This window comes from Solea solea, chromosome 10 (genome assembly GCF_958295425.1).
Source record: "Solea solea chromosome 10, fSolSol10.1, whole genome shotgun sequence".
Taxonomy (NCBI): domain Eukaryota; kingdom Metazoa; phylum Chordata; class Actinopteri; order Pleuronectiformes; family Soleidae; genus Solea; species Solea solea.
The window spans coordinates 21,057,682-21,084,403 of record NC_081143.1 but is presented as its reverse complement, the minus strand read 5'-3'; the positions used below and the strand labels follow the sequence as shown (position 1 = coordinate 21,084,403).

General features: G+C 38.9%; 1 protein-coding gene across 1 annotated transcript; it reads left to right on the top strand.

Annotated features, from left to right (window-relative positions):
• Positions 1–1,042: 1,042 nt before the first annotated feature.
• Positions 1,043–26,722, top strand: LOC131467310 (complement C3-like). The gene is made up of 45 exons (XM_058641141.1): positions 1,043–1,364; positions 1,954–2,034; positions 3,248–3,321; positions 4,621–4,816; positions 5,211–5,373; positions 5,505–5,599; positions 5,757–5,845; positions 6,259–6,341; positions 6,442–6,529; positions 6,670–6,772; positions 8,118–8,238; positions 8,331–8,446; positions 8,566–8,712; positions 10,927–11,026; positions 11,140–11,234; positions 11,318–11,509; positions 11,667–11,822; positions 12,125–12,254; positions 12,709–12,777; positions 12,978–13,175; positions 13,258–13,378; positions 13,464–13,552; positions 14,341–14,480; positions 15,734–15,949; positions 17,124–17,187; positions 17,296–17,385; positions 17,555–17,758; positions 19,001–19,076; positions 19,213–19,372; positions 19,490–19,576; positions 19,908–20,058; positions 20,312–20,397; positions 20,588–20,665; positions 20,760–20,915; positions 21,015–21,077; positions 21,137–21,218; positions 21,303–21,351; positions 22,257–22,347; positions 22,458–22,547; positions 23,131–23,233; positions 23,349–23,438; positions 24,550–24,642; positions 24,747–24,830; positions 25,046–25,181; positions 25,660–26,722. Exons 2-45 carry the CDS (start codon positions 2,032–2,034, stop codon positions 25,790–25,792), a joined length of 4,950 nt encoding a protein of 1,649 aa, XP_058497124.1. The 5' UTR covers positions 1,043–1,364; positions 1,954–2,031; the 3' UTR covers positions 25,793–26,722.

The window sequence follows — 26,722 nt, the reverse complement described above, 5'->3', positions numbered from 1 at the left end:
CCCTACTATATTATTGGAATAGTGAGGCCAATTCCTTTATTTTTGTCATAGACTGAAAACATTTGGGTTTGACATCAAAAGATGAACAATTCAGCTTTTACTTGCAGGTATTTACATCTGGATCTGATACACAACATAGAAGATAGCACCTTTGCTTTGAACCCACCCATTTTTTGAACCCACGTTGCTGAAATGTTCATCTTTTGATGTCAAACCCAAATGTTTTTAGTCTATGACAAAAATAAAGGAATTGGCCTCACTGTTCCATTACTGTAGGAACGTACTGTATGTGATACAGATTGAATAATGAATGAGTGTAAACCAATTGCAGGTATGAACAGGGTGGGTGGAATTACATAAAGTGTCATGCAGGCGGATGTGAAGAGGATTGTTTCAACGTAATGCAACAATGCAAATACCTCACCTACTTGTTTGTCAATTCATCTCTTGTACAAACAATGGATTGGAAGTAGAAATCTTCATTAAATATAAAATTTGCTGTATTATTATTTAGATGAAAGGCGAGTTGACTTACAGAAAAGAATATATATAATGTTAAATATATACTGTTAAATTAATAATTTTAATAAATTAGTCTTTAATGAGTCTTAATTGATTTTTTTGTTCTTACATTTTTTGAGATTGTGTTTAGGAATATGTCCAGATCAGTTACGTCAGATTACGTCAGTGATGTTTTTCCAAAATGTCTGCAAGGTCTCATTGAAAATTGTTCCAAAAATGATTCACATGTTCACAGTGAAAAAAACCAGACAAACTGATGTTCTAATGTTTCTGTCAATTTTTTGCAGAAGGTACAGTTGACAGTGCATTTACCACCGTGTCATATTCACTAATTCATTAACATATGTATATCAAAGCATTCCACTGCCTTCTCCTCCCCATCTCTTGTGGGTCCTGTCGGGGCACGCGCACCATGACGTGGCGGGCTTTTACGCTCCTGTCATCAACAACTGTGTAACTTTGTAAGGAACTGAGGCATTTAATTACTGCAGCCATGTCGAGGATGTTATAATACAGCACTGGCCATCTGCGCGTGGGTGCTTTGACTGAATACTTTTCTTTGGTACTTTCTTAAGTGAGTGCGTCACCTGTCAGCACCTTTGTGGTAATAGCGCATTTGCGTCTTTACGCACGGACGAAGCTCTCTTCTGATTTTATTGGCTGCCCACCAGGCTTGTTTTCTTGGCTTGTAATGTTTTTGCAAACTCAAGTGAAGTCAGAAAAAAAAAGCTATCTGTAGTGATGTTCCTGCCCTTTCCTGTGTAAGGCTCCACCTATTTCAACAGCACACTTGTCGCCGAGCCTCTGACCTGGCCTCCGCGTCTCGTCTCGTCTCTTCCCAGGTAAGTCATTTCAAAGCACAATTCCTTGGTTCTTTGAAAACATATAATTTATTGCCAATAGCAAACTACAACCATCACACGTAACCACAAACTTGGAATGTGCGTGAGTTATACCTTAAATTTGCTTTTGGCATATCAAATAAACCATTTTTTAGCATGTATATCTTATTTTATTTCCCAATTTCTACATAAAAATGTTTGGATTCAAATATTTTGGGGTTTCTTATCCTAGAAAATCCTGCTTAGTTTGTATAAAATGCCTGATGAAAACAAAAATCTCTTACGGGACCTACAAAACCAAACCATAAAGCTATATTCTTTAAGAAGCAGGCAGAATGAAAATGGCTGAATACTTTTCCCCTCACTTACTGAACTAAAACCTAGTGATTTTTTTTTAACCATCTGCATGAATAGGGTGAACAAATGATAATAATAGTTTCCTCCCTGCCACCGCAGCATTGTGGGGTAACAAAAACAAATCGGTGCACAGTTTTCTAATTAACGCTCAAGAGGGAAACAAAAAGCTAGTCCAGGTGTCGCTGTTGTGTGGTTGTGTCACTGCTGTGTGGTTGTGTCCGTTCTTTATAAGGTTACACTTGAATAACGGGATAACAACACTGTCGGACGAGAGGAAGGCTTCCCCGGCTGTGGACCAGGACTTCACATCATGGTTCGTAACAAGTCTTTACTGAGCTGAACTGTTTTTTAAATAAAAGAGAAACAGAAATTATTCCTAATTCCAGTTTGTGCTTCAAACTGCACTACAAAAATGACTTGGCCTACATACCATTTAACCATTTAACCGTGGATACTTAATGACAAGAAACCTCTAAAGCAGTGGTCCCCAAACCCCGGGCCGCGGACCGGTACCGGTCCGTGGGTCAATTGTTGCCGGGCCGCAGAGAAAGAATACATAACTTGACATTATTTTTATATTATATTATTAACATTATTTCTGTTTTATTTATTATGAGATTCTGAACGACGTTTTATTTTGAAAAATTACCGGACTCTCTCCACCACATCTGTCTATGACTCACTCTTGACATATGTCAAGATGCTTGCCACGGTCACACGTCACGGTTGAAGAAGAAGAAGATCAACTCCTGGAGATCGCAAAATGACGGCGGCATTAAAAGTATGTTAGAGACAATAACTGCCGGTGTTCTGGATTAAAGTCATGCATTTCTTGCATTTGTGTTACTGAAAAAAATAACTTTCACATAAAATAGTACTGATAAAAGCTCATCCAACATTTACATATTTAGCACTTCACCTTTAAAGGTTTTGAAAATGCCTTTTTAGTCAAAGGATTTTTTAAAGTATGTTGCAGTTAGAATAAAAGCATGTGCGCGTCAGTGTGACTTGGTTCAGAGAAACACAGATAAATAGTTCACGTTGTTTATAAGGTTACACTTAAATAACAACACTGTCTGACAAGACGAGAGCTGTACCTTCTGTGGACCAGGACTTCACAAATGTTTTTTTAAATAACAAGGAAACAGAAATTAATTCCAGTTTCTGCTTCAAACTGCACTACAAAAATGACTCGGCCTACATACATACTTTTTAACCTAGGTGTGTCCGTGAATACTTAATGACAAGAAACTGTCAGGTTATACTTTACCTTGATGGTGAACAAAACTTACATCCTTCTCCCAGACACCCCTGTTATAAAGCATTTTAATAACATCAATTAATACAATGTTCACAAAGATAAAAAATACTCTCTGTAAACAAGTCTGTAAAAACTCTGACTGGTTTTGTATTTTACAAAGTATTCCTGACAATAAAACATTGTCTCATTGTTTTTCCATTTACACCTTTTTTGATTTTACACCACTTTCTGTTAATTTCACTGACATTTTTTTTTTTTTTCACAGTGTGGGACTCCACCATGGCTGCTGGCCTCTCTGGCCTTTGCCTGTGTGACTTCTCTGGTTGACAGCTCTCCACTGTGAGTAGATCTGCCTTATACCTTTAAGTTCAAATGTGCACTCTGGGCTTCCTCATTTTAAATCACTGATTCTAATAATAATAATAAAAAAGGAAATATGTGGATTCACATTGAAGTTAAATTCAGCTCCATATTTCACTTGTGTCTTACATAAAAAGAGCTGTTGTGTAGTATGCAGTTTGTGTCACGTAAGTCAAGGTAATGTGGTTTTTGAAAGGATGCCAGTATCACTGTAAACCTGAACATTTCGACTCACTCCTAAATAATTGGGGCAGTTTAATCAAAGCCAGTCAAGTCAATAAGTTAACCCGACATATAACTAGTGAGTGTTGATGTCGTTTTCGAGTGAAAATCCATATTTCACTTGTTTTTTTATTGAAAATTAGACATATACAAAATAATATTAGTATGAATATTATACACATCATAATATTCATTCATTGAGAAGTGTTTTTGGCCTCCAGTTATCCACTTTCATTTGGATAGACATGCTCCTTCTATACATTCTACAAAAGATTTAAATTAAATGAGTCCTTTTCAGTCCTGCCAGGGGTTAGGGTTAACCGCAGCCACTGAGCAGTGCCCGGGGAGCGATGGGGGTCGGAACCTTGCTCAGGGGTACCCCAGCCCTTTTTTTTAACCTGGTGGGGACTCTAACCGGCAACCCTTCAGTTACAAGCCAAGTTCCCTTTCCACTTGCCCACGGGCTGCCTTACACAAGAGATATTTGATGTCCTCCCAAAAGTCTTTATATACCCCTCCTGGAATGTTCTTGTCCTCCTCATCTGGTGTTTTAATTTAGTCTTTGACAAAGAAAAAGTAAATTGTGTCTTTTTACTTTGTCTGAGCTTTTCTAGTCCAAAAACCAAGGCTGAATTTCTATCACCTATTGTTATTACATTGGTTGTCAATCACTGTACGAGAGATGAATTTGCTTTTGATTCTATGTTAATTTTTGTTTTATTGGCAAATTTTCCCACAGAAATGTTTGTTGATGTCAAGCTCATTTGAAGTCGTAGCAATTGTTCAACTTTTTTATAAAGCATTGTTTTATTATTGAATAAAAGAAAGTTCAGTTGTTAGTAACAACGTTGTATTCATATTTTTGAACTAACTAACTGAAAGAGGCATCTTTATTACAGTTGCATCACAGCAAATAAATCTTTTCTGGTAAATTGAATGTATTCAAACTCAAACACAGACTAAGATAAAAAGCTTACAATGAGAAAAAGTGTCAGCACCCTTAACATTACATGGTGCAGTCTGACAAGAGTATTTGTCTTTTCCTGGTCTCTGTAGGAAGGTGATGTCTGCCCCAAACGTGCTGCGTGTGGGAACAACAGAGAACATCTTTGTGGAGTGTCAAGACTGTACAGGGGGAGACATACAGGTTTACATCAACGTGACAAACCATCCAACCAAGACCAGGGAGCTGGTGTACACATCTGTGACCCTTAACAGTGCAAATCACTTCCAGGCATTCGGACAAATAAAAGTTAATGGAACACCATTCATTTCCAATCACAAGTGTTAGAGTAAATTGTTTGCATTATTATTATTCCTCATCATTAAAATTGCACTGCCCAAGGTGTATATTGTATTGTATATTAACCCTATTATTACTTTTTTTTATTATTACTTATTATTGAACCTTACACTTTAATAATATTTTTTTTCGAATGTTTTTTATTTTATATCTTTATTTCATTAGTTATATTTTATCTTATTTAAGTGCTTACACTGTTTATATTTTGTATTTGTCACTTGTTTAACTCTGACCATTTTGCTGCTGTAAAAAATAAATTTCCCCAGTGTGGGATCACTAAAGTCTAATCATATACACCTGTCCTGCTCCTCATTACTGATTCCTCTGTAAATGCTGCCTTCAGATCCCCGCTGAAGAGTTTAGCAGGGATCCCACCGTGAAGCAGTATGTCTACCTGCAAGCTCATTTTCCTGACGACCTGCTGGAGAAAGTCGTCCTTGTGTCCTTCCAGTCCGGCTACATCTTCATCCAGACTGACAAGAGCCTCTACACCCCCAGCAGTAAAGGTGTGTTCAGTATATATGATAGTACATAAGAACACACTGTGTATCACTGTGTGGATTTATTCATGACAATTTCTAACACTCTGCATTTTTAAAGGGAATCAGTCTAATCAGCCTCTTTCTCTTCCTGTCAGTTCTTTACAGGATGTTTGCAGTGACACCTCGCATGGAGCCCATTGAGAGTGATGGAAACAATTTTAAGGATTCTTTCATTGACATTGAGATTATGGTATTGCATTCGCTATATTAAGCACAAAATAGAAAGTATAAAGTATATCAGCATTTACCAAAATTTGCAAAATAGCCAAGTGACAGTCATTGAGTTGATGACAACCAGGGATGATGTGGCACTGTTGAACTTTGTTTTTTGTTTGTTTTGTTTTTAGACTCCTGACGACATAACTTTACCTGTTGGTTCAATCTCTCCAACATCGGGGATCTACTTTGGTGTTTTCCAACTTGAAGAAATTTTCAGGTTAGTTTTATTTAGTTTTATCAATTACAAATCAGAAGGTTGATACCACTCTCATAACATCTCATAAAAATGTTATAAGATCCAGGGGATAATTAGCATAGCTTCACAGGAACATTGCTAACGGGAGGAAACAGCCTGACACTGTTGGCTGTTGCCAAGAGACATAAAATAGGCTAGTCCAGCACACTGTGCAGTAAAAACTATCCATTGATCCTTATCATAAATATAAAAGATACACAATCTTAACTAACTTGTGTGATATAGCTATATGTGTATTATAATTTATCTTTAGTTGGTATTGTTAGAAATGTAATCTAAAGAGAAATGTTAGTTGGGATTTGGAGACACACACACGACACGAGTAACAGTGTGTGTGTGTGTGTGTGTGTGTGTGTGCGTGCGCGCATGCACAGTCCTGGAGTCTGGAAAGTGGTGGCCAAATTCCAAAAGAACCCACAGCAGAGCTACACTGCAGAGTTTGAGGTCAAGGAATATGGTGCGTTCCTTTTACCTGAAGTTTACCTTTGAACTCATGATGTAAGTATTTATTTACTTTCTGGTGTTGGACACATATTAAGTTTCATTTATATTTCCAGTGCTGCCGAGTTTTGAGGTGAAGTTGATGCCTGTGAGCTCCTTCTTCTATAAGGACAGTCCAGAGCTCACTGTCAACATCAAAGCTACGTGCGTATATATATATATATTTTTTTTTTGTGGCTTTCAGAAATAGAATCATTAAAGGCTGAGTGAAAGAAAAAATAATGTTATTGTGTTGCTGCTTTTGTCTGACTTTCATTGAAACTGCATGTTTCTTGTGGTTTCAGGTATCTGTCTGGTCAAGGTGTGTCGGGCACAGCACAAGGGATATTTGGGGTTGTGCTTGAAGGTCAGAAGAGGAGCTTTCCAAATTCTGTTCAGAGAGTAGCGGTGAGCACATACATTATATTTATTTTTTGATTTAAAGAGAGATTAAAAAAAGCAACACAAACAAAAAAAAGATATGAAAACAATTCAACTATAATCTTAAATTAGTTAAGTCATCAGTTGAGTGTTTCACAAAATTCATTATCTCAGCAAAAAATACTGTCAACATTTTCCATGTTTGTGTTAATATCTGCTGTAGGATTATTTGCAGGAAGACTAGGAGCTATATTTAAAAGAGGTTATTGAACTCATTTGCTATTTTGTTTAAACCATTAATTTCTACATTATTTTTCATTAGGTAATTTGGAATTGTTGGCTTTTATTTTATTACATTATTTATTATTCCTCATGTAACCTTGCTATTTTTATTTAATAGGTTATTTTAGTATACATCACTGCCAGGGACTCATCAATAGTTCATGTTGTGCAGTTAACTTTGACAGTTCCCCTGACATATAGCATATCTTTTAAATTCTTAGTCTTAGTCATCTGTTGTCATTTTGTATCAGTGGTGGAGTGGCTCAGTGGTGATGACCACCTGTGGTTAAATCCCTGTGTGCAAAGGATTCATGGTCACAAGTTCAACTCCACCCCTGGCAGATTGTACTCAATTCCCCTGTAAGTCGCTTTGGATAAAAGCGTCTGCTAAATGAGATGTAATGTATTATGCTTACTGTTGGCATGTTGCTTGTATGGCTGATACCTTGGCTAGTGGATCCTGTTTACAGGTGTGGCCTAGGCCTGGTAGCCTGGCAGTTGGTAGATCATCCCTGTTCAGAATCTTGTCCAGTGGACCATGTCCACTGCAGCCAGACACTATTTAGCCACAAAGCTTAGAAAAGACTGCAGTTAAATCCACAATGTAAAAGGTTACCAAGATGTTACCATATTTTCAGAGTTGTGAGGTGTTGTTCACCAGTTGGGCCATGTAGGCCGAATGAAAGCTACAACAACAGCAACAGAACTTGTTAATGGATGAATTATATTCCATAGTATTGAATATGCATGCAGAACGAGGACAGATACATTCCGTAATCCTTAAAGTATAAAAGTATTTCTAAGTATTATTAAAATTTAAGTTGCAGTCAAATGATCCAAGGAGTTAAATTCTCAAAGGCACAGCACGTCAGCCATCTTGGACCAGTTGGGCCACATGGGTTGTAAAGTTAGGCCTTTACATCTGAGACACAATCAGAGAGACTAAACAATTTAGGATTTTCAGTTTGCCTGTTGTCACCAACCCCACCAGTTAAATTATTTATGTATCTATATGATGATGAGAATAAATCAAAGTTGGTTTTGTAGCTTACATCTAAATGTCCACTTACTCTTTTTTTTGATGTGTTAGGTTGAAAATGGTGCTGGAGTGGTCAAACTGACGAGGGAACACATCACACAGACCTTCCAAAATATCGACAACCTTGTGGGGAGTTCCATATTTGTAGCAGTCAGTGTGCTGACAGACAGTGGTAAGAAAAACAGTCTGTGTCACATGATCATGTGTGATTTGAATTTCATTGATCAATAAGAAAATGTAAAACACATTATGTCAACTCAACAGGTAGTGAAATGGTGGAGGCAGAGTTGAGAGGCATCCAGATCGTTACATCCCCCTACACCATTCACTTCAAGAGAACGCCCAAATATTTCAAACCAGGAATGCCCTTCCATGTTTCTGTAATGCATTTACTCATAATTTATAATTATTATACAATTATATATCAAAATAAATTCATGATTTAAAGGGACAGTTCAATATATTCTTATTATGTGGCTGTTTGTTTCTTTCATGGCAGATTGAAGTTGTGAATCCAGATGAAACTCCAGCACAAGGTGTTGCAGTGGTGGTGAGTCCAGGTGATGTGAGGGGTTTGACTGCAGCTGATGGCCTTGCAAAGCTTCCCATCAATACAGAGGCAAGAGCATCAGATCTGAGAATCACTGTAAGTCTCTGAAACATCTTGTTTCCCTCCCCTTTTTTCCCCCTTTTTGCTTTTTTTCTCATATAAAATGAAGTGGCACTATCACCAAATTCCGCAGCTTAATTTACTTTACAGCATGTGGTGATCTGGTTATCTTAATATGACCTTGATGTCATTCTTTTCTTTGTGGCATACGGTATAATGTAAATGTAATAGTGTATGTATGAACTGGGGGCTGATGTTTGTAAACACAGCAGACACAAAGTTGGCTCCTCCTCCCCTGCTCACACCTGTGCCACAGAGTTTTGAATAATAAACTTATGAACACATGGACGCACTAACTTTGTGCATGCAATGGGTCTATGTGTGAAATGGCTTTTCAAAGTAGATTACGCTGCCTTAGACAGTGTTTATTTATTATGTAGAATGTTCATACCACTTCAATAACCTACCTGTAAAATATGTCCATAATCTGTAAAATATTCTGCAAATTAGCATTTATCCATATGTCTATTAATATAGTGTATTCACTGCACCTTATCTGTATATAATAATCTGCACAATATAATTGTATTTATAGCGCTCATTTATATTATATTATATCATATTAGTTTTTTTTATATTTATACTTATTCATAGAACAAATCTACTTCTGTACATATATATTCATATTCTTGCAATTTCAGCTTGTTTCACTTCTGGTGAGATGCAAACCTTATTTCATTACCCGAAACCTGTATTTGAGTAATGACAATAAAGTTGAATCTCATCTTATCTCATCTCACCTGGTAGCTTGCATTAGCTGAAGTGGTGGCTCGTAGATTCAAAGCTCAAACTCAGGACTACAGACTTCCAGGGTTAGTTTGTCACAACATACTTTTATTACCAGCAATTCACAGTATGAGTTCACTGCTATATAAATATATGTATGTATTGTATATATATATAATACACATGTATGTGTATATATATATATATATATATAATATATATATATATATATCAGAGGTTGCGCTAGACTTTTTCGTTGTCTGTCATTTTGACTGACAGGGTCATAAAAATCCCGTCATAATCCATTTTTACCGGTCACTTTAAATGATAATAATGACATATTCAATTGCATTGTTCATATTGCAGTGGAATATGAACAGTTCACCTGTGGCCTAAACGCACAGTCTCACACCTTCCTCCTGGTCCACATGGACTTAAATCGCGTGCCTGCTTGCGCGTAGTTGCGCGTGGTAGGAAATCCCGCAACATGCGCTCCTTCTGCACCAGTGGATCAGCTGCACCGGTCACAGACGCGCTCCAAAGCCTCCTGTCCATAGCTCTTTAACACGCTGTCAGCACTACAAGGATAGCGAGATGCATTGAGTATGGTGTCCAGGTCAGAAATGATGCTTAGATTCTCCGATGGGAATCTTTATTTTGTCGCACAACATTTTTCTATCCGCCCTCCTCAGCCAGGAGAACTCCCGCTCCCACTGAACTCGCCTAACCTCCTTACTGCCGCTGAGGCCAAGGGCTGAGTTTGTCCTTCATCTGCATCTATCCCACTTTTTTCACCTCTTTTATCAACATAGTTTTTAGGGCTGTGAATTGCAATCTGTCAAAATGACGGATGGCTCTCAGATTTTTCCGTCACCGTTTTAAAAAAACGGTCAATGACGGAAAATATTCGGTTAACGCGACCCCTGATATATATATATATATATATATATATATAATATACATGTATATATATATACACATATATATAAATATAGATATATACATATATATATGTATTTTGTAGGAATGTAACAATGCGTGGCTAACATAAAAGAGACTCTTTATGCCTGTCATCTCCTTCAGTGTTTACTGACTGTAACCTGTTTGTCCCGCCCCCCCTCACTGTTATTGGCTGGAGGACATAAACACAATGGCCAAATGTTGCCACCCAGTAACATTCTGACCGAGAACAAAACAAAGGCAAAACATTAATTACCAGTAAAAAAAAATACATATACACTTCTGGTAGCTCATTAAGGATGATTGACATAGAGTACTTTAAGATTAAACTTTTTTGAAAAATGCTGCATACTCTACCTTTAACTAAGATATTGTCTTAAAAACCTTTCAGTTATTGTCAGTAGTTCACTATCGATACGACTGGATAGAACAGTACAGATCTGGGACCTTTTGTATTTCTTTACATTGCTGTGTTTGTAAACCTGTCTGTGTCTCTGATTTTAGGCAAAAACCAGTGATCCTCGTATTTCACCGGAAAGACAAGCATCAGCCACCATGGTAGCTCTTCCGTATAAAACTAAAAGTTACAGCTACATCAACATAGGTAAATAAAATCCTGAAATACTGTAACTTCAAATGGTAAAACACATTAATGATGGCAGAGTACCATGAAATATTTTCATTGTGCAGAACTCATCACAAAATTGTTTTTCACAGTTGTGCATACAGCAGAGGTTGAGTTAGGAGACAATCTGAGGATCTACCTCTACTTTAACAGGGAGTCAAATCAAGACACTGATATCACATACCTGGTGAGCCACATGCTATGACCTACTGATCATTCTGTATAAACTTGTGTTTGGGTCCATGCTGATGTTTTAATCTGTGTCCCCAGATCTTGAGCAGAGGTCAGTTGATCCGACATGGCCGTTACAGGACAAGAGTACAAGTAATAATTTCCCTGACCGTTCCCATCATCAAAGACATGCTGCCATCATTCCGCATCATAGCCTACTACCATCCAAATGACAATGAAGTGGTATCAGACTCTGTCTGGGTGGATGTCAAGGACTCCTGCATGGGCTCGGTGAGACACACATTATTGATATAGTGGAGTTACACTAAGTAAATTAAAAGAATACAATATTTATAATGTTTATAATGTAGTTTATAATGTAATAATAATGTTTGTGTGTGTGTGCTGCTTTAACAAACACAAAATGTTCTCTTTTCTTTACAATCAGCTGAAGTTAGAACCATTGAGACCTACTGCATCCTATAGGCCTCGAAGTACGTTTGGTCTGAAGGTTACTGGAGATCCAGGAGCCGCAGTTGGACTGGTGGCAGTTAACAAAGGAGTCTCTGTCCTGAATAACAAGCACCGCCTCACCCAGAAAAAGGCATTTCTTTTTAAATTAATTTTCAATAAATTTAAAAGTTGTACAACATAAAAAGTGATGTCAATAAAATACATACATTTTAAGTATGTGTATTGTTTAGATCAATACTTCTTTTTTTGTCTTGAAAGTGTACATATAGGTTTGTTGACCATAGACACTGCAACACAGTTTAAGGTTCAAGGTTTACTTTAATGCCATCCATCATGTTAAGACATGGAGGATGAACATTGTCACTCAGGACCATCATTTTTGTGGTTTGTGTGTTTGTATGTCTGTGTGAAAATGTCTTCCACTCTGTTCAGGTGCAGGAGATCGTGGAGAAATTTGACACAGGCTGCACCCCTGGTGGAGGAAAGGATGGTATGAATGTGTTCTACGATGCTGGCCTGTTGTTTGAGTCCAGCACAGCTTCTGGAACTCCTTACAGACAAGGTGACACTGTGTTACTCTCAGATCTTTTGGTTTCTCCTTTTTCTCATTTAACGATAGGCAACATTGTTTTGGAAAATAATTTGGTGCAGAAGTTTTGTGGGCCTCATTCTACTGGCTAATGGACAGTAGATATGATAATCCTTACTCCCCCTGTGGTGCCTCCTACTGAAATAGAATGAAAGACACTGTTTCTTAAATGTAGATTCTTCTCACCACCTTTGTGTTGAGGTGAACAGATATTTTGAACTTCACACAAGATAATTTGACATTAGAGCAAGTGAAATGATATGTATTTTAAAATTATACCCTATAAACTAACCCTAACCCTTTTTTATTTTGGGGAGAAAAAAACTTTAGTATACAGTCCAATAAATAAGGATTTGGATTTTTTTTATTTGAATCTTGCAAAAGACGAGCGTAGTCTAACCTTGTTTTGTCTGTGTTGCATTTTCAGAACTAAAATGTCCAGCCCCCAGCAAAAGGAGAAGAAGAAACACTATTATGGACGTCACAACCAGCTTAAGTAAGAACCACAGCTCTAAATCATCAGTGATTTAATGTGCAGTCACATTAGGTATTTTATTGTCTCTAGTTTGACATTTTGACTTTTAAGGTTATCCTTATTCAAAGGATAAACTTATCATTGTGGTTAGAAAGAAATCCTTCATCATCATTCGTCCCATAACCTCTGTTTCTCTCCTCCACAACTGTCTTGCTTTCCAGTAAGTCAGTATAAAACTCATCTTCAACGTGAGTGTTGTTTTGAGGGCATGAGGGAAACCAAGCTTTCATACACCTGTGAGAGGCGCAGTGAGTACATCTTTGATGGTCTAGAATGTGTTCAGGCCTTCGTGCACTGTTGCAATGAGATGACACACCAGCGAGCTGAGAAGAAAGAGGACCAACTCCAAGTGGCTCGCAGTAAGAGATGGGTGACAAGGAAGGGGTTGGATATTCATGATTGAAACAAAACAAATATTAAACCTTTTTGATGTCTCTCTAGGTGAGCTTGAGATCAACAGTTACATGGACAGCAATGAGATAGTGTCTCGCACTCAGTTCACTAAAAGTTGGCTGTGGATAGACAACGTTCTGCTCTCTTGTCCTCAACACACACCCAACTGGTGAGGCAACACACACACACACACACACACACAGATATCCTCACTCATGACACCACTAAAATGCCAACAATTTTCTTTGTTCTAGTGCAACCTCATCATTGATGAAAAACGTTACTTTACCAGACTCAATCACAACATGGCAGTTCATTGGCATTAGTCTGTCAACAACCCATGGTGAGCACTCAGTGAATATCTGTTGTTTCACTTGTATCTATAGACTGTATATCAACATGGACATAGTCTTCTGGTGGCAAACCAAATGTCCACTCTAAAGCCTTGAGATTCAGGTTTTGACTACTGCCATGACAGTTTTTGAATCTGAACCTTCACAAACATCAGCTGTCCATCCATTATCTACCGCTTTAGTGTGTCGCGGGGGTGCTGTGCCAATCTCAGCTGACATAGGGTGATAAGCGGGGTACACCCTGGACATTTCGCCAGTCCATCGCAGGGACACATTTAGAGACAAACAACCATTGACTGTCATATTCACACCTATGGTCAATTTAACCCCTAATCCGGAGGAACCCGGAGAACCCACGCATACACTGGGAGAACATGTAAACTTCATGCAGAAAGGCCCTTGTTCCAACCGGGGCTCGAACCCCGGTCTTCTTGCTGCAAAGGCAAGAGTGCTAACCACTACACCATCCTTTTAATCTATTTTAGTCATATAGAAACATAATTTACTATTGACATCATGTTTTATTGAAGAAGACCTGAAAGTTGCCACTGAGACCATTAATCCCTGTTTATATCCCTCATTATAAATCAATAAGTGAGGTGTTGGCTAATTTCCTATAGATTTCCATTGAGTTTTCCCTGTTGGCTTACTTCCATCTTACTTGATCGACTTCCTTTTTCAAACTGGAAGACAATGTCCATTTGTATATACAATCTATGATTGTACCTGACTATTGTGAAATTTCTCTCATCACTTACTTCTCCTCCTCTTCTTGAAGGAATCTGTGTCAGTGAACCGTTAGAAGTGATTGTCAGGAAGGACTTCTTCATTGACCTTAGACTGCCCTACTCTGCTGTCCGTGGAGAGCAGCTAGAAATTAAGGCAATCCTCCACAACTACAGCCCCGATCTTATCACTGTAAGTCTGATGATGATATTTTTCGCAGTATATTTGTATTAAAAAAGAAAAAAAAGGTTCTCTATGGCCTCTTTTAACAATTTCAAACAATACATTTATTCTAAATGTGTAACTAAAGCAGTGTTTCCCATTAATTAACGAGAGTGTGGCAGCCCGCCACAGTCTCATATGACCAAAAAAAACAACTATTTCACCATATGATATGGCCTGCGAGCGAGAGCGCACCCGCAAGCAAACACACACACACAGGTCGGCTCTACTCGCCTCGGCAATTCCACTAGCATAGTACCTGGTACCAGGTACTTTTTTTAGTACCTGCTCTGGCGAGGTTCCAAGCACGCTGGGTCGGTACTATGCGTGACGTCGCCAGAATGCCGGCCACCGATTAGTCAGAATGCCGTCACAGGAAGAGACATCCAACACAAACATCAAGCCGAACAATGCTGAACTGTAGTTCAGTGAAAGAGTTCACAATCCTAAAAATGTGGGTTAATCACCAACAACTACCAGGGAAATGTCTAAAATCTCAATATTTAGCAGAAGAGTCTGGTGTATTCAGTGACACCACTGCTGAGCGTGACCACCATCACAAACACTGCCACAGTATTTCAGTCCAGTGACTGTGTCAGATAGAGCCTAACAAATATTTGTAATTAACTGAGTCTAGGGAGTCAGCTACACTGAAAACAACTGCTTTACAAGTCACTGCAGTTTCATGCAGCTGAGCAGTCATAAATTTATCCACGTTGAGTAGGTACTTTTTTGTAGTGGAGATGCAACGTAAACCGTGCGTGTCTCCACACCACCCCAGGGGTCACCAACCTTTTTGAGACCGAGAGCTAACTGAAGGGTAGAGAATAATATGGAGGGCTACCATATCAACATTTTATGCAATTTAGCATTTAAATGATGAATATTATGCATTCAATTGCATACACATTAATTCCAGTGCTTACTCTAACGATTATCACAGTTTTTACAAACAATATCAATTATATTTTATACGTGGTGCCCGTGGGCTACCAGGTACTCGCGGGCAACACTAATCTAATGATTCAAGATTCAAAAAACTTTATTCCCATCACATAATGAAAAAGAGCTCACAAAGATGTCTATTTTGCTTTGTTTGTTTAAAGCAAAACAAACATGTCTTATTGGTTTAAATTAGAGTGGCTTGAGAGAGCACAAGGCACTCTAGTTTAAATGTGTGTTTTATATCTTTGTGGCCATGTCTCATCCATCCCTCTCCCAAGGTGTGTGTGGATCTGACTGAGACGGAGCATGTATGCAGTGCGGCGTCAAAAAATGCAAGATATCGTCAGGAGGTCAGAGTCGGGCCCCTGACTACACGATCAGTTCCCTTCATCATTATACCCATGAAGTACGGACAATTCGACATTGAGGTCAAAGCAGTCGTGAAGGACTCGTTGCTCCTCCAAGATGGAGTCATGAAGATGCTGCGGGTGGTGGTAAGAGAAACTGACGCCATATTCAAACTACAACAGCGTGTTGAAATGTTCTTCAACATTAACGGACAACTTTTACAGATTTGTTGTGTATGTATATACGTGTAAGAGTCGATGGTCATATTCAACACCTTTTTATACAACAGCAAAATAATTTGTTCTGAAACGATTAATCGATGAATCGATTATTAATGGATTACTAAATTAATCGACAACTATTTTGATAATCGATGAATCGGTTTGAAGCTTTATTCATGATTAAAACAAGATTTTCAATTGTTTAAACTTCTTAAATATGAATATTTTCTTCATTTCTTTGCTCTGGATAACAAAGAAATCATTAAAAGTCAATCATTTTGGTTTGTGGACGAAACAAGACATTTGAGAACATCATCATTTCCAGGTTTTACAAACACCGATCAACATTTTTTAAGGTTTTCTGATATTTTATTGACCAAACTATTCATCGATTAATCGAGAAAATAATCGACAGATTAATCGATTATGAAAATAATCGTTAGCTGCAGCTCTAGTTAGCTCTGTTGCCTTGCAGCAAAAACACCAACATGGAGTTTGCATGTTTGCTCTGGTTTTTCTTAGGGTTCTCCAGTTTACACATGCAGTCAAAAACACTTCTAAACTGCCCGCAGGTGTGAGTGTGCGAGCGAATGGTTGTTTGTTTTATAGTGACTCGTCCTTTTGCCCTATGTCAGCAGGGATTGGCACCAGTAGCCCCACGATCCTCATGTGGAGGATTAAGTGGTTGACAATGAATGAGCTCAACAATGACACACTGGGTTGTTTTCTAATCATGTTTACACTCTCAGCTGTTGGTAGAACTGTAAATGAGGAAAAAAGGAATTAATACGGATGTTTTATGAATATTTTTAAGGTAATATATTTAAAAACAACGCTTACAACAGTAGATAATAATCCCAATTCAAGTGTGGTTGCCAAATTTTCCAAAATACAGAGCAGCACATGTTACGCTGTGTTTATGCACACAAGTATGCACATAATTGCCCAACCATTGGTTTTGTTTTCATGAACACTGAACCTCAACACAATACGACAATTAAGGACACATTTCATTTAGACCTATAGACCAACATATACAGAAAAGAACAAACTTAAAACATTAGACGTGATTATAATGTTTGTGTTGTTGTTTTTCCAGCCTGAAGGTGTACTAATTAAGTCTGTACAGACTATAATTCTAGACCCCTCACACAAAGATGCCGGTGAGTTCATACATTGAATGCCTTCACTTTATAATCATTCTGTGTTGTGTGTTTAAACTGACTTAAAATGACTCCCCCACCCCCCAAACTTTACGTTTCTTCCTCCAGGAGGTAAACAAGAAGTCATCCTCAATAGTGGAATTCCAAAGAAAGACTGGGTTCCTAACACACCTACAAGCACACAGATCTCTGTGACAGGTGGGATATCACATTCTGCATTTTAAACATTACAGACTTACACGGTCAAATCAATGTGCTTTGTTTTTTAATACAGTATTGATCTAATCAGGAGATGACATTGTATTTTTTTGCTTGTGTCTTCCTGTTGATTGATAATGTTTTGATTTGTCTGGTTATGCATGTGCAGGGAGTGAAGTTGGTCCATTGGTGGAGAACGTGATTAGTGGGAAATTGATGGGTTCATTGATCAAGCAGCGAAGCGGCTGTGGAGAGCAGAGCATGATCTACATGAGTCTATCTGTCATCGCAACCATGTATTTGGACAAAACTAACCAGTGGGAAACTGTGGGCTTTCAGAAACGAAATGAGGCCCTCCAGCATATCAAGACCGGTGAGATCACAAAGAATATCAGTGTTTCCCCTATCATTATATTGGGGGACTTTTTTATTAAATGTATTAAAAAAGCGACTAGCGACAAATCTACCGACTTTCTGAGCAGCGTATTCTCTGTCTCCACGCAAACGTGTGGGCGGCCCCTAAATGTGGGATTTCCCAATCCTGCCGCCGGACAGACATGACACCGACAGGATCATATAGGATCATATCGGATCACGGTGTAGGATATTGACGGTGTTGAGTCGCCGGGGGTCTGTGAAGTCGCTAAATATCCACACGGAAACTGCACAAACCGTAAACGTAAACAAACAGACATTATGTCCCTGTCTTTGTTTCTGGCTCAGTCTATATTCTTTGTTTGGGTTATTATATCTAAAGTTTACAACGTCATCTTCTCTGTTTTTGGTGTAACGTCAAATTAAATGCATCATAAAGTTTTGTGCCTGAAATCTTTAAGCCCTGTTGTTGACGGGATTAGGTCACAGGATCTAAATGAGACCGCGGTAATTACGAGCGATGGGTCGGGCATTGATCGAGTCGTGATCATGCAGCTATCACTGGGTGGAAACGGAGGGGAGTTCCGCTACATCTGGAGCGAATGTCAGTTGAATATCCATTTTTTATTTTACTAATTTATTACTAATTTAATAATTCTTCCTCGTTCATCTCAGCAATAGCTTGGTGCTGGCTTTGAATGCATGTGCAGTGTGTGACATCGATGAATCTTCTGCTCGATACACAATGCCTGGGTCCCCTGTGACGTATTGAGAGTTATGTGACAGCTGCAAATTCGTACTAACTGTGGGTTCATTTTTTTTTTTTTTTTGAAGTCGTATCTTTTTGAATCGTACTCATAACTGTGGGTTCATATTTTTTTAAAGTCGTATCTTTTTGACAGTTATCCTACCCTACCCCATACTGCACCCCCTCCCCCCGAGAAGCAAGTTTGGTGTCAAAACAAACAGTGTGGTAGACAACAAACTACTCCTGTACAGATCTACAGAGCTACAATGATGACACTGACACCATCTGATTTTGGCACAGAGACACATACTCAAACATTTTCTGCCTTTTAAACAAACAAAATTACCATCTGACAAATATGCTCTCATCAAAGAAAAAAGAGATTTTCAGGGCTCCTTCAATGAAGCAGTCATTTGAGCAGGACTCTTCAAACTAACATACATGTATGATGCATGGACTGAATATCAAAAAATGTGTTTTGTTTGCATCCAGGCTACAAGAATGAGCTGGCCTACCGACTGAAAGATGGATCTTTTGCAGTGTGGACCAGGGCCAAGAGTAACACCTGGTGAGACGTTCAAATATAAATGAGCTCATATGCAAATGTTTCCACATCCTCGTCTATCTCTGACTGTGTGAGCATGGGTGTATTTTTCATGTGTTTAATGTAAGTAAACAGTCATCCACTCTCCTCTCTCTCAAAGGCTCACAGCTTATGTGGTCAAGGTGTTTGCCATGTCCTACAACCTGGTGGAAATGCAGAAGAATGTGATCTGTGACGCTGTCAAGTTTCTGATTCTCAATGCACAGCAACATGATGGCATGTTTAGAGAAGTCGGAAGGGTGATCCACGGAGCGATACGTGTGCGTGAACTCATTCCAGTGACATCATCAATGACAAAAAGCTCATTGAGATGAAAAAAGATTATGTCACACTTTTCAATTCAAATTGAAACATTTTCTGTGTGCATGTGTGTGCAGTATGGTGCAGATTCAGATGCCTCCATGACGGCCTTCTGCCTCATCGCCATGCAGGAGTCACGCCAGCTATGTGCTGACACAGTTAGTGTGAGTACCTCACCTGCATGCATTGTATTACACCACTGTGATCACATACTCACTCCACATAAGTGATGGACCAAGCAGAGATTATTTGTTTTTCACCTAATGCACATAAAACAAAGGCAATAAGATATAAATTAAAGCTTGACTGACCTACTGTTCACTTTTCACATTTGAGGAGCAGCCATTTGTTTGTTGTGTTGTTAAGTTGTGTTTTTGTTCAAGTGCCTGCCTCTCACCGCGCCCCCCATGTTTGCACTGCTTACTTGTTTATCTGTTCTCCTGTCACACTCAGTCCTCCCATCATTTCTCTGTTTCTTGTTTTCCTGATGTCCAGAGTCTGCCTGGAAGTATTGACAAAGCCGTGGCCTACCTGGAGAAGCGTTTGCCCAGACTCACCAACCCATATGCTGTAGCCATGTCATCATACGCTCTGGCCAACCAAGACAAACTGAACAGAGAGATCCTGTACAAGTTTGCTTCCCCAGGTGCAGTTACAGTTCTCCAATACAAGAGAAAAAATATTCTGTGGTTCACACAATCTTTTTCAGGAATATTAACCTCTATTAAAACAGTTTTTGACACTATTTTAATTGTCATAATATCTAAATTGGCCTTTACAATTTGAGCGCTCATGTCTGCAGGTCAGAATGTGAGATTAAATATTCCATATCAGATGACATTCGGCACAAGTTCTACCCCATAACAAAACAACGTTCTTTGCCTGTGTTTTTCTTACAGAGTTGTCCCACTGGAATGTTCCTAAAGGACGTGTTTATACATCAGAGGCCACAGCTTATGCTCTTCTTGCTCTGGTCAAAGCCAAGGTGAGTCTTGGGAAGTTCACTCGGGGCCCAGGAGAATCATTATTCTCTTTGGATGTAACCCACATTGAATCTTTATCATGAATTGCTCAGGAGAGAGTGGGCTGTTTAATACAGATCTAAATATCACAATGATGGTTTGGTTAGTTTATATGGTGTGCTTCAAACCTTTTCTCACCTTCTGTTAATAAAGGCCTTTGAAGATGCTAGACCTATTGTGAGATGGTTCAACAAACAGCAGAAGGATGGTGGAGGCTATGGCTCAACTCAGGTAACAGGACATCCCAACTTGACCTCTATCTCTTTTTTTTCTTACAAAACTTGCAGCTCAATGGACGTTTTATTACTGTTGTTTTTCTGTCCAGGCTACGATGATAGTGTACCAGGCTGTAGCAGAATACTGGGCTAATGCTAAAGAACCAGAGTATGATCTGAACGTGGACATCCATTTGCCTGGCAGGGCCAAGCCAGAGAAGATCAACTTCAACAGGAACAACCACCACACGACCAGAACATCAAAAGTGAGCGTGCACGCTCTGTCACACACTCTGTCAGTGGTTGTCATCAATCCTGTTTTTCTGATCATCTGGTTTCTTTTGTTTTTATTTTGCTCCTCACAGTTCAATGATATAAACCAGGATGTTAAAGTGACTGCGACAGGAACTGGAGAAGCAACACTGAAGGTAAATAAAGCATGTTTCTGTTTTCAGTCATTTATGAATACATGTTCCTGTGTTAACAGATGGTGTCACAGTATTACGCTCTGCCGATGGAAAACGAGAGTGACTGTCAGAAGTTTAACTTGTCAGTGGAGCTCATCCCAGGTCATTTTATGCCCTCTACCATTTGAAAATGATTCTGTGCCATGACAAAAGATTACATGCTCATCTGGTTTCTTGCTTTTCCAGAGAAAATGGATGAGGATGAGGCGATATACAAACTGAGAATAGACGTTTTGTAAGTATGGCTCAGAAATGATGCTGGTTTAAAAGGTCCAGTGTGAAACATTTAAGAGGGCTCATTGACAAAAGTTCATATACTACCCATCAGTATAAAATCACATTTTTGCAGCCTTAGAAAAAGCCTTTTATATGTACTTAAAGCAAAGGCCTTGCTTTATGTTTTAGTTTCAACAGCAGCCCATAATTTCACATTTTGAGAGATTGGTTAAACAGTTGTGAATGACTTCTCCCACATAAAGCCAATACATAACCTAACTACAAAAAAAGAAAGAAAAAACATTTAACATTATTCAGTTGTCGTATGACTCGGCTCTACTCAGTTTGGAATCAGAAAAGTTGTTTTCCATTACTGTAGTATCTCCTCAACGTGGGCAGGGTCATCATAGCACAGCTGCATGAAACGCCTGTGACATCGTTTTATACACACAAACTAGTGACTTGTAAAGCAGTTGTTTTCCGTGTACTGAATCATTAGAATCATTTAATTCAAAAGATGAATTCAGTACTTCCTCAGACTCTGTCACTGAACTAAAATACAGCTGAACAGTTTGTGATTCTGCTCATGATCGCCAGCTTTCAGCAGTGCTATCACTTCTGTTAAATATTGAGATTTTAGAAATGTCCTTGCTAAATGTTGGAGATTAACACGTTTTCAGTGAAGAGTCGAGTTGAGCTGAGTCATGCTAAAACTGTACAATGAAGCGCACCAAAGAAATGAGAGCGTTGTGAATGAGTGTGTACATTCTTTGTGGTATTCATCAGCCACAGTAGTTTCCTGATGTGACTGGGATGTCAGTAATTCTTACACACTGGACCTTTAATGCTTTATTACTTCACGTCTTTCTCAACACGATTGTGTTCTTCATATTTTTCAATTAAATGTGTCCATTTATTGCACAGATATAAGGACAAGGATCACGATGCAACTATGTCAATCTTGGATATTGGCTTACTAACTGGCTTCACTGTCAACACAAATGACCTGGACTTAGTAAGATTTTTACACACACACACTCACTTACAATTCAAAGGTCAATGAACATGAAAAAACAAGATGTTCATGGCTTTCAAAGGTCTCTGACTCTGTATGCTTGTGTCTAGTTGGCCAAAGGACGCGCCCGTACCATTGCAAAATATGAGATGGACACAGTTCTGTCAGAGAGAGGTTCACTGATCTTCTACCTGGACAAGGTAAGACATTAGACAATAGGAGTGAAAAAATAGAAAAAGCAATACAAAATGTAATTAAGATTATTAAAAAATCAGTGTGTTTTGCAATCCAGGGTTTTAAAAGACATTTTTCAATTTTATTTGAACATTTGTACTGTGTCAGAATCTCTCGGCATTGCATTATTATTTTAATGAGTAGCCAAAGCTAAGAAACACTTATTTTCTACTTGGCTTCATTGTATTTTTTTTTTATTATTAGCAGGGGCAGTTAAATATAGCAGTTAACTTAAATGTACAAATTCCAAACTGCTGTCCAATTCAGTTCAGCTAAATATCAGACTGATTGACCGTCACGTGATGTGCATTGATTTTGGAAATATCTTCCATGGGTTATTGTCTTAAGAAAATGTATCATTCAAATTAGGTTTGAGGAAAATAAGGTTGTAATTATTGATACTAGTGACTTACTATACTTGTAGAATCACAATAAATCACAATGACAACTTTTAAATTGAATCAGCACCCGAGTATTGTGATAAAAGCATATTGTCCCGGACCTCTCAGACAACCTCACTTCTCATCTTTGCTTTACATTTCTCCACAGGTTTCTCACACACGATCAGAGAAGATCACTTTTAGGATCCACCAGACTCTGAAAGTGGGCGTCATGCAACCAGCGGCTGTGTCTGTCTATGAATATTATGACCGTAAGCCTTAAAGACACTTGGATAGATCTGGATAGAGAGTACATAGACAGATTAGCAGTGTTAACAGTGTTGGATTGAATGCACATTTCATCAATGGGTGTCTTTATCATTGCAGAAACACAATGTGTGAAATTCTACCATCCAGAGAGGAAAGCTGGGCAGCTGCTGAGGTTCTGTAGAGATGGAGAATGCACATGTGCTGAAGGTAAACACTATAGTGTCTCTCTGAAGATGCAGCTGAAAGTACTGAAGGAACTCATAATAACTACTAATATCATGCTTCAAAAAAGAACTGATCATTCTGCCGTTTACAACGTCACCTCCTCATCCTCTAAATACTCGCCCTCAGAAACACTAGACGTCGTCATGATCGCCACTTCCACGGTCACACACACATGATGTCCAGATCTACATTCCTACCAAGTCACCTCTGCCACACACTCCACTAGGAGGATAGGTTTTTCACATTTTGGTCAGTAGTAAAGCTCTGACAATGCCACCCTGTAGATGTTAACCCCCAGAGAAAGTATTTCATCTGCAGATGAAAAAGATCAAAACTACCTACATAAGGGCACAAAGGTTCATTATACCAAGGCAAGGAACCAGAGACGTGGTTCCATCCAACAATAATCTTTATTCCAATTGAACATGTAAAATTTAAACGCCATATAATAACTATAATAGGAGTAGGAATCTGTAGGGCAGAGGCTTACCAGTGGTGAGGAGGGCTAAGGAGGGAGGAGATCCAGAGGGAGTCACCCTCATTCACAACATGTACACTCACATTCCCACACATGCCAGAACGCGGCACACAAGATGGAGGGCAGACTGTATATTTCTCACCTTTTCTCCCACTGTCAGCAACTGCCCTCTCTCTCTCACCCCACACATCCACAGCGTAGGTTTAGTCTTTGTCAATAACCTCTAATCATTCATGAAAAGTCCTAAATAAACTACACAACGCCGCAGCATGCCTCCTCACTCACATCCACTCTTGTGATCATTTCATTACACACACTGGCTCTCTGTACCATATCATATTCAATTCCAAATCATTCTTCTCACCTATAAAGCCCCCCATAATCAGGGCCCCCTCATGCCTCTTCAACATGCTCCACCAACATTGCACAGCGCTGAACCTGGAGTGACAGAGACTTTTCCATCGCTGTCTCCTCCCTCTGAAATCCTGATGCTGATTCACACCAATTTAAACACCCATTCACACAATCATACAGTGCATCTACAGTATGAGACACATTAGCATGTACTTATGTTATTGTTTGTATCTTTCCTGTGTGTCTGCTGTTTATTTCCAGAGAACTGCAGCATGCAGAAGAAGGGTAAAATCAGCACTGAGGTGCGCACAGCTATATTCACTGAGACTTCACCCACCAGCAAAATAGTTTTTGGTAAGACTGAGTGTGAATGATCTGCATTATTTTAACTATAAATGACCAGAATGTTTGTATAAGAAGAGGTTCATAATCATCATCTGCCACTTATCTGTCCTCAGCTTACAAAGTGAGACTGGAAGAATTCATCGATGGTTTGACTGCTGATATTTACACAATGCAGATAATGGAAGTGATCAAAGACGGTGGGTGTGAACAGCCTCAAATGTATCACATTATACATGAGGGGTTTAAATCCCCTCATCTTCTTCTTGGCTAAAAGTAAAGCCATTTTCAACTTATCCTTTTGAATCCATTTGGGAGATATGGGAAAATGATAATCATGTTTTACACTAATGCTTAAGATGTGTGTTTGATCCAGAATTCTCTTCTTTCTCTTCTGGTGTATTTAAAAAAACAGGAACTCATGATGTTGGTCCCCTGGGTAAACTACGCAAATTCCTCAGTTACCCTCACTGCAGGGAGGCTGTAGATCTGGTTAAAGGCAAAACGTATCTCATCATGGGCACATCAGAGGATATTCACAAGGACCAACCGTAAGTTTTTTGTGTGATCAAATGTGTTCTTTATACTCCTGTTCTATCAATGAGTGTCATACTAAACAAACTGTGGTGGTTAGAGCTTGTGTCAGCCGGCAACATTATCATGCTGCACACCAGATGTGATTTGGATGACTACAAACACCAATAAGGGCCCACAACACGTTTCAGAAGTCAAGTATATTGCTCTGTAGTTTGATGGTATAAATGCTTCTTGCCTCTGCCCAACCCTGTGCTGCTGCTGTATACACAGGTGCAGCATATACACATTAAATGCCACATTAAACTTTTTTAATGTAAAAAAAAAAAGAGTAAATGACATCAACAAAAATCTCCTGAATCTTTAAGTCTATACGTATACACATATTTTTCTTCATATATTCTTTTGTTTGTTTATTTTTTTTGTGGGAGGACTTCCCACTGTGTTCTTACAGTGTGCATACCAGCATCCATGTGATTGCTTCTCTCCCCACAGGGATCAGTATGTGCTCAGCAAGGGAACCTGGATCGAGTACTGGCCCACAGACGCAGAGTGTGGAACAGATGAACACAGGCCAACATGTTTGGGCCTGGAGGGGTTGGTCGCCGTGTATTATATTTCGTGGTAGAGCAACTCCAGAAAAGGAACTTTCCTTTTCTCCTTTTTTTTGTATTTTAGCATTTTTTCATGCAACTCTTATAAGATCAAGGTTCAATGTGTCTTTATTATCCCTGAGGGGCAATTTGGGTTACAGCTAGCATTCACATATTTACACATATGACATATAAAATAATTAGTACCACATCACAAGTAACAATATTAAACACAACAATAGAACAAGTGTGATATTTGATTCACTATTAAAGAGACTGATTGCTGTAGGAATAAATGATGATTTAAACATGTTAGTTCTGCGCATGTTGTGGCAGAGAAGTATGTTAGACTGGTGCAGGACATGTATGCCAACTGTGAGACAGCGGTGAGGTGTGCTGTAGGTGTGACGGAGAAGTTCAAGGTGGAGGTGGGACTACATCAGGGTTCGGCTCTGAGGTCCCTTCTTGTTTGCGGTGGTGATGAACACACTGACAGATGAGGTTAGACAGGAATCTCCAGGGACTATGATGTTTGCAGATGACATTGTGATCTGTGGTGAGAGCAGAGACCAGGTGGAGGAAAAGCTCGAGAGGTGGAGATTAGAGGGATAGTGAGTATATTGGTAGAAGGATGCTGGGTTTGGAACTGCCAGGCAGGAGGTCTAGAAAAAGACCAAAGAGAAGGTTTATGGATGTAGTGAAAGAGGACATGAAGTTAGTTGGTGTGAGAGAGGGATACAGAGAACAGGGTGAGATGGAGGAGGTTGATTCGCTGTTTTTGTTTTTTTTAAGCACCTGACCTGATATAGCTGAGGTCATTCAGTGCTATTCTTGCAATTTTACTGCACACTTTCACGATGCCCTTTAGGCATTTTTTGATTACTTAAAAGAAGGTGACCCTTTAAAGAAAGTAATGTAAGAGATTGAAACGCTGTGACACTGTGGAATAAACAATAAAGTCTTCA